Source organism: Octodon degus, unplaced genomic scaffold (genome assembly GCF_000260255.1).
Source record: "Octodon degus isolate 3935 unplaced genomic scaffold, OctDeg1.0 scaffold00029, whole genome shotgun sequence".
Classification (NCBI taxonomy): Eukaryota; Metazoa; Chordata; class Mammalia; order Rodentia; family Octodontidae; genus Octodon; species Octodon degus.
This window is the reverse complement of record NW_004524605.1, coordinates 2,851,738-2,860,398: the sequence shown is the minus strand read 5'-3', so window position 1 is coordinate 2,860,398 and position 8,661 is coordinate 2,851,738. Positions and strand designations below refer to the sequence as shown.

The window sequence follows — 8,661 nt, the reverse complement described above, 5'->3', positions numbered from 1 at the left end:
GGAAACCGTGGGTCCACACTACTGCTAGTGGCTAGCAAGCTACTCTGGTCAGGCCGGTGGGTGAAGCGTGAAAGTGGGGTGGCGGCGGCTGCTCATGCCCAGCCCCAGGGTTGCCTGCCTGCTCTGCCAGGCTTCTGCCTGGCTCTGACCTGACGCTTCCTTCTTTGGGAATGCCAGCGTACACCTGGGCCTATCCCACTACTGCACACTGGACGCAGGAAACTTTATGGTTTTACTGGCTTTACAGCTGATTTTACCAAGCTGCAGGCGACTTGGGGCATAGACTTCAGCACGGCTGGAGAAGTGAAGACGTACCCCTGGGGATGGACTGAATTCATCTTCACTATGGGGCTCTGGGAGACAGAGGTGGGATGTTCCAATTTGGGTCTTCAACGTCCCCAGAAGGCCCAAAGACATGGTCGGCAGCCTGTGGTGCTACTGGAGGTGGCAGGATTCTCAGCAGGTCCCTAGTGTCATAGGGACCCTGGCCTCGCCCATGTTTTCTTTCTCATTTCCTGGCTGCTGGGAAGTGAGTAGGCCTGCCCTGCCCTCGGCTCCTGCTGTGGGCTCCCACCGTGACATGAGGAGTGTACATAGAGCCACCACGGCCCTGAAGCAATGAGGCCACGTGCCTACAGACTGCTCCACTAAGCCAAAATAACCTTCTTGACCGTGACAGGCCTTCATCCCAGCGACAGGAAGCTGCCCACTGTTTTCTGCGAGAGCACCTTCCACCCTGACTATCGCACCAGTTACTGCCTCTCTTGCCGAGGGTCTGAGCCAGACCAGCCCTCTCTCTGGATGGCTGTCCTCAGCCCTCACACAGGTCACGTCCCTCAATTCCCTGCTCTCACAGAAACCTACTCCTGCTTATCACGCAACCTGTGACGTGACATTTAAAATGTGTTTCTGCCTCTCCAGGCCCCCAGACAGGAGGTCTACGGGGAGAGACCGTGTGTCAGGCTCCTGGTCCCCAGCCCAGTGCCTGGCACTAACACAATGCACGAGAACGGACGAGTGGACGGTCTCACTCCGCCATCCCGTCGCAGTGACCATCACTCCCCTTTCAGCACTCATTCACAAAGCTGAGCCTTTCCTCTTCCAAGGGCAGAAGGCAGCAACATCACCACCTCCAGACAGGCCTGCTGGCTCGAAGACAGCTTGTCGGGGGACCGCACCCACCTGGTTCTGCAGGCCTGGCTGGGGCCGTGTCCGTCACCTGGGAGCTCGGATTCCGCACCCCGCCATAGGGAGGGTGCCAGGTGTATTCTGGCTGCAACAAAACTGGAATTTAACCTCCATCACCGCACCTGCTAACCACAACAGCAGCTGCGGTGCTGAGACCCGAACCAAGTGCAATTTAATGCTCCTAACTGTCCAGGTTAACATTCCCAGGTGAGGAACTGAGGCTTGGAAGGGATAAGAAATAGCCAGCGAGGGAAGGCGCCAAGTGTGGCTCAGAGTAACCGGGCTCTAGGCCTGCGCTGCAAGCTAGGATTTCCAGCTGTGCACAAAGCAGAGGTCCCCAGGGAAGGTGAGAAAAGCAGCCAGTCCCCAACTAGGGTAGAGCTGGGGATGTGGTAAAGGGACTGAGGAGAAGGGCAGGTGACAGTGGGTTTTACAGAAAAAATAAAAAGCACAGTAACAGAAGAGAAAATGGTCACTCTGCAGCTGGTGAGTGCGGCAGTAGCAGGCAAAGCGGACCCTGACAGCCCTGCGGGGCCAGGAGGGATCTTCCTCCCTGACGTACCCTCCCAGCCACCTCTCCTGCCCTGCCACCAGAGGCCGCATCCCCAACGTCTGCTGCCTGAGCCAGAGCCTCCAGCATCCTGGGGTGGCTTGGGCAGGGCAGGCACGGACTCACCAGATGGAAGAGGCGTGAGCTGGCAATCGGGGGTGGGTGCTCCATGCCCACGGGAGGTGGGGGGTAGCGGATCTGGGACCAGTCCTCGAAGCCGTGATGCGGCACCAGGGCTGGCACAGCCGGGAAGGCGTAGGGGTAGGCCCCACAGATGTGTTCTGTGTGGGGCTCCATGTGGTAGCGCTCGCCTGAGGCCTGTGCGGAAGGCTCACGTTTGGCTCTGCCCAACAGTGACAGCCACCAGTTTCCCCGTCTCTAGAATCCTGCCCCTGTGCAACGGGCGGGGAACGCAGGAGGACAGCAGCCTGACGGCAGGAGTGCTGCGGCTCCCAGTAGGGAAGGGAGGCTGCCCCGCTGCTCACCTTGGCCTTCCTCTTCTGCTGTCTCAGGGCCTCTTTTGCCTTCTCTTCCTCCTTCAAAGCTTTCAGCTGTAGAAAGGCAGAGGAAGGGACAGAAGCTCACTGACCCAGAGAGCTCCCACTAGGCGGCATCCAAGACCTCCCTGGCCAAAAGGACTGAGTGGCTGTGCCCAAGGGAGCCCCAGGGAGGGCAGGGATGGGAGCATCCTGCTCCTTGTTCCTTGTGGGTGTGTGGATGCAGGCCGGGGGAAGTGCTGCTTCTAGGCCTCTGACTCACTATCCAGTTCCACTCTGCCATGCAGGGCTCAGGGTTAACTCCTAAATTTCTTCCCTTAAGCTTCCAAATGGACAGCCCAGGACGAGCTGGGCATCTTAGACTCAGACCTGTCACTGCACAAGGCCCAGAGAGGGCAAAGGATGCACTGAGGTCTTGGGTGAGAGGAGGCCCCCAAACCCCTATCCCCAGCCCACAAGGACAGCCTTCTGCTGGTCGCTCCCACCTGGCTGTTAGACAAGGTGACCTGGGCCTGCAGTTTCTCCAGCTGCTTCTTCAGCTCCTCCTTCTCCTCATTCATGCGTTCCCGGTCGCTGCGCTCCCTCTGGAAATCCTCCTCAAAGATCTTCACCTGGGTGACGGGCATGGAGGGCAGGCAGCTCTGAGCACAGCCACAGACCCTGTACTTCTGGGTGGGGTACTGGACCAACACCATTCTCAACTGTCTTGGGCTTCCCCATGGGAAGATGGTGTACCTCCTGCTCACACCCCCAATTTGGAACAGAACAGCTTCATAACCCTGTCTCTTATGCTCTATTTTTTTTTTTTAATTTTATTTATTTATGTGGGGGGGGGGTGGCCAGCTCAGCCCACCAGGGGGCGGGCTGGCTGGCATGTGGTGCTGGGGGATTGAACCGCGGTCCCTGTGCTTTGCTAAGCTTGTTCTAAGTAGGTGCTTTAGACCACTGAGCCATCTCACCAGCCCCTATACTCTGACTTTAAAGGATATTATTTGGTACAGCAATTAACCACTAAGAAGAATATATGCAGTGTATTATTTGTTGAAACTGTACTTCCGATTTGATTTGAAACTGTCTCATTGCTATCTGTTTATCAATAAAACTTTGAAAAAATAAAAAAAAATTTTAAAAAAGGACATTATTTGAATAAAATTTCATGGCTTAAAAAAACAAAGATTAAAACCCACCAAACAGGGCCAGGGATATAGCTCAGCAACATAAGCACAAGGTCACAAGCTGATTCCCAGTACCACAAAAACAAAAACCACTAACCGGCGCAGCCCCTGCATCTGCTGCGGAACAGGCCAGTGTGTGTCAGCAGCAGGATTTGCTCTGCGGGTTCTGTGACCAGGGCCACCTCCCCTGGGGCGCTAGGTGTCCTGACAGGGGACATGGGAGACCTGCAGGTTCCCATCCTTACTGCCTGTTACATTTGCTGACTGGACCAAGATGGCTGGGTGGGTGTGAATGAGTGAGAATGCCAGAGCCTTGCTGGGAAGACTGCTCAGTGGAATAAGCGCTTCCCTGGCAAGCTCAAGGACCTGAGTTCAATCCCCGGTTCCGCAAATAAATAAATAAATAAATAAAGTCTGAGAATGCCAGAGCCTCTCACTCTCCCTTTGGCCCTCTGCGTTCCTCCACAAGAGCGCATCTCTTCTATTTGCAGCAGACATACAGGTTTTCCATTTATAGTGGTGAAAGGAAGTTTCCTTTTAAACACATTTATTTAAAATTTATTTTTAAGGGCTGGCCAAATAACTCAGCAGATTAAAGCACCTGCAAGCAGGCGCAGGGGCCAGGGGTTCAATCCCCAGGACTGCTGTGCTGGTCCCACCCCCAGGGTGCACTGAGACGGCAATTGAGGCTGGGCATGGTGGCACACACCTGTAATCCCAGCTCTTGGGAGACTGTAAGCAGGAGGATCACTACGAGTCTCACTAGTAGTGAGATCCTGAACACCCTCTAGACCCTTCCCTAAAATACAAAATAAAAAATTTTTAAAAATCTTTTTATTTATTTGGTATAGGGTGTCACTATACAGCTTGGGACTCCTACTGATCCTCCTGTCTCAGCCTCCCCAGCACTAGGATTACAGGCATGTACCACCACACTGTTTCAGTGGCAGGCAGGACGCACCTGCGGTTCTGGGGCTGGCACAGCTGGGGGCTGAACCTGGGTCCTTGAGCTTGCCAGGCAGGTGCTTAGACCACCAAGCTATCTGCCCAGCCCTAAAATGTAGTTTTTACATAGCAGGGAAACAAGCACCAGCTAGGGCAGAGATGGCTAAATCACAAAGGCAGTACAGGAGAGACCAGAGCAGGCAGGCCCAAGCCACCACAGAGGCCCCAGTGCTTGATCCCCAGGACTCCGAGCACTCCCTGGCCCTCGAGATGGCGCGGGCCTCAGAGCCTACCTGCTGCTTCAGCAGCTCGTTCTGCGTGGCCAGCTCCTGCTTCCTCAGGAGGCTGTCAGCACCCTCTGGATTCCCAAAAACAAAGGTTCCTGGGGATGATGGGGAGGCGCGGATGCTCAGCGCTTCCTCTAGGGCCTGGGTCAGGAAGAGAAGGACAGGACCGTCAATGCAGGACGATGAAGACAGGAAGGTAGGTTCTTCTGGGAGCATCTTCAGGGCCTGCTCCCTGCTCACAAGGAGAATAACCACCTGCACTGTTCTTCAAACGCAGCCCAGCTGTTAGTCTTCTATACATACACCTGTTGGAAGCCGCCAGTCTGGGAGGGGAGAATGAGGCTCAGAAACCCAAAGTGGCTCGCGCAAGGTCACACAGCCAGTGGCCCAGCATGTGACCCTGAAGCATGTGCTCAGCTGGGGGCCTAGGGGCTATGCCCTAAACGGTGTAGGTCCCGATCCCTGGCCCAGGAGCAGCTTACATCCAACAGTGTCCCTGCCTGAGACTGCTCTTCCAGGTCAGCCCACCGGGCACTGCCCAGCTCCTCTGGTCATCAGACTGGATTTTAATGACTACCCATGTGCTACCTTACCCTTCTCACTCTGAAAGGAAACTGAAACATCAGCAAGTAATATTCTGAAAGTAAAAATAGCAAATTCACATGTTCACAAAACATGTCCCTTATGTAAATAAACACTATGCCCACATCTCTTTTTCCTTGTTTTCTGACAGGGTTTCGCCGCATAGCCCAAGTGGCTCAAACTCAATCCCCTGCCTCCTCCTCCCCTGGAGAAGCTTGGATTAAAGGTGTGCATTACTCTCCCAGCACCTGGCTTCTTGCAAGGTACCCACTCGCTGCCTTCTCTGTCCACCCTGTTAACACATTTTTCAAACTCCAGACTCCTCCCTAGGCCAGCTGCCCTTTGCCACCACCAGACTTCCTCCTTTCAAAGGGCGGCTCCCCTGCCAGGCCTCGCCCTGACTGCAGTGGCACAGATGTCCCCAGCTTGGGCCTGGGGTGTGCGGACCCAATGAAGGTGCTGGACCAGGCTCCTACATGGTGTTTCTTAGGGAGGGGACGGCCCTACTCTGGCTGCCTCCTTCAGCTCATGTCCAAACTGAGAGGACGAGGTCTGGGACAGGGAAAGATGTGCTCTGGGCGAGGGCATCGCAGGCTGCCTGCCCCGCCTGACATCCACGTGAGCGTCGAGGTCCCAACCCTGCCCAGGATACCCACAGCTTCCTCCTTATGGCGAGGAGCATGGCCAGGATTGTGCCCAAATCCAAACCTGAGGTCCCTGAAGCTCAGTACACACCCCAAGGCCCTGGAGCTAGGCATAGTAAGCACTAATAAACTATCAAAATCAAAAGAAAGGGCTGAGGCTGGGGATATAGCTCAACTCCTGCCTGGCTAGGACAAGGTCTTGAGTTCCAATTCCTGGTGGGGGGGGGGGAGGAAGGAAAGAAAGAAACATCCGAAAGAAAGGGCTGGGATCCAGATGAAGCCAAACACACCAGTGCCCCCTGGGAGGGAGGGGGCAGGAGGCAGAGGAAAAGGAAAACCACCAGAACAAAACCAGAGGCCAAGCCACAAACTCAGCAACGCCTTCGGGCCCACAGAGAACTTCCTTTCCATCCGCTGCTGTCAGCAGCAGCTCCTACTCTGAGCTGGCAGGAGGGCAGGACCAGGATGATTTTTTTTTTTTTTCTTCTGTGGAACCAGGGATTAAACTCAGGCCCTTGCGCTTGCCAGGGAAGCACTTATTCCACTGAGCCATCTCCCCAGCCCCAGGACCAGGATGATTTGACCCAGACAGCGAGAACAAGGCCCGGAGTCTGTACCAGCTAAACTGGGACTGGAACCTGCCCTGGGCCTGTCCTGCCCACTGCCACTTGGCCTGTCTCAGGTCAGAGGCCTTCTGCCTCACCCAGTGGCCACCTGGATGCCCACTCCCACACGGTAGATGGCTCAGCCCCATGCCCATCCCGCCCTCCAGTAAGCACTTTCTGAACAGGCATGCCCACTAGGAGTGGCAGGGCCAGGCTCCGCACCAACAGACCACTCCAGGGTGAGCCAGAAGACAGCAGCGTGAGCATTCATGGGAAAGCTATGAGCACTCCTGGAGCACAGAACAGGGTGACTCCAAGACCCCAGGAAGGGTCTGTGAGCAAGGGATGCTAAGATGGGGTGGGCAGCTGGGGCACTAGGAAGAGTGCACAGGCCCAGAGGATGGAGGGGTACAGGCAAGGCGAGAACTTTCCAGCTCACTTGTGAGGGGTCACCTTCTATGCTTGGGGGGGGGGATAGGGGCAAGGGATGCAGTCTGGTTTGGCGAGGAGAACCCCCATGCAGGGCAGCTGATGCCTACCTTGTTCAGCCGCTGGATCTCCTTCTCCTGGTACTCGCGCTGCCTGGTGAGCGGGCTCAGCTGGTCCTGCAGGTTCTTGACCTTCTGGCGCAGCTCCTTGGCCTCGGCGGTCAGCTGCTCCTTGTCAGTCTGCAGGGAGCACATGAAGAGGGTAAGCAGAGTGCCTCCTCTGGACACCCACACTCCCAGCCCCACCTGGCTTGGCATGATTCCACCTCTCCTTCACCTGGCCACCACCTTCTATCACTTGTGCAAGGCGCTGGGTGGGAGATGTAGGCCTGCGCTTGAGAGGAGGCAGCTCTGCAGAGGAGGGCCTGCGCTCTTCACAGCTCCACGCTTACCTAAGCAGGCCCCGAAGCTGAGCACAGCCTTCTACCTGTGTGCACTTTCTACGTACAAGGCCAGTTTTCTCCAGCCTCACACAGGAGCCTCTTGTGACCCCTGGGAGGGAGGAGCTATGGTGACACCTACAGGCCTTTCGTCTCCAGCCTGGAGAGGACACGTGAGGATATGAGCACCACAGTGCTCCGCACACAATGCTCAGCACACAGTGCTCCTCCAGAGACAGACACACTGGGCTGCAGGGCCAGAGAAGAGCCCCAGGGCCGAGAGGCATCAGTGGAGGTGTCAGGGAAGGGTGCCCGCCCACCAGCTACGGAAAACGCTACGCTGGTGCATCTGGGAAGGGCACCAGACAGCACCCAGACGGCCCTCCATGCCACAGAAACGGTGTCCAAACAGGAAGGCGCTGCTGGGACCCGGGCTGTGCAGCTGCCACTCCCTCTTCCATATGACAGCAGTACAAAACAGTCTGGAGAGCCTAGGCCACTCCACCCCACTGGCTGTCCTGTGTACAGGAGTTAAAAAGCACCCTAGGATGCAGAGGGCCCAACTGGGGTGGGACCGAGTCGGTGAGATATTCCTGGCCACCTTTCACTTTATTGGCTGGTGTTAGCATTTTATAAGGACATACACCACATGGCAGAAGAGAAAACTCTGTCAAGGGTCTGCCAGCTTGTGCGAGCGAGTCAATATTCCCACACTGTGGGCAGCTGGAGATGGCATCAGCCTGAGGCCTGAACAGGCGGTGTTGCTGTGGACCCCCCTCCCCCCGAGGCGGCTCTGGGGTACAGCAAGGCCTCTCTCTCTCACAGTTGTCTGGGGAAAGTGTTCTCTCAGCCATCAGAGCCTAGGGCTCCTCAGCCAAGTGGGGAAAGCTGTGCCCAGGCTCCTCCCAGAACCTCAGACACAGCTGAGTGCCGGCAGGGTGCTGGCAGTCCCTAGCTAACTCAAGGACTCTCGAATGCGGTCCACGTGGACTGCATCCACCTGTAAGCCAGGCGGAGGCCCACACACGCTCCCTTGGAAGCAGTCACAGTGACGTCACAACCTAAGGGTCAGGAAGCCACACGGCCTTGCCTCTTGGCCCTGCACCAGGATCCTGAAGGGCCTTGGCTGGCAGAGCAGGAGCCATGTCTTCACGGTCCCTCTGCTGACGTGCCCAAACTCAGTCTGGTGTTCCTTATGCCCACACTCTGGTGCCTGTGACCTCCTCCTAGCACGTAACACAGGCTCCCCTATTTGCCTCTACTCAGCCACTGGGCGTCTGCTTCCTCCCAGCCAGGGGAGGCTGGACGGTTCCTAGACAC

General features: G+C 56.3%; 1 protein-coding gene across 7 annotated transcripts in view; it reads right to left on the bottom strand.

The window, feature by feature from the left end:
• Tnip1 (TNFAIP3 interacting protein 1) overlaps window positions 1-8,661 on the bottom strand; it is a 43,917-nt gene that overhangs the window by 3,028 nt on the left and 32,228 nt on the right. For 2 of the 7 annotated variants that reach the window (XM_023713115.1, XM_023713114.1), the window contains exons 12-17: window positions 7,013-7,141; window positions 4,649-4,783; window positions 2,721-2,846; window positions 2,224-2,289; window positions 1,865-2,056; window positions 1,183-1,269 (exon numbers count right to left, since the gene is read on the bottom strand). In XM_023713115.1, the coding sequence (XP_023568883.1) occupies window positions 1,216-1,269; window positions 1,865-2,056; window positions 2,224-2,289; window positions 2,721-2,846; window positions 4,649-4,783; window positions 7,013-7,141 (702 nt within the window). In that variant the 3' untranslated portion in view covers window positions 1,183-1,215. Of the gene's footprint in view, window positions 1-946; window positions 2,057-2,223; window positions 2,290-2,720; window positions 2,847-4,648; window positions 4,784-7,012; window positions 7,142-8,661 lie in introns of those variants that run through there. The other 5 variants (XM_023713112.1, XM_023713113.1, XM_023713116.1 and 2 more) reach the window with 3 other exon arrangements.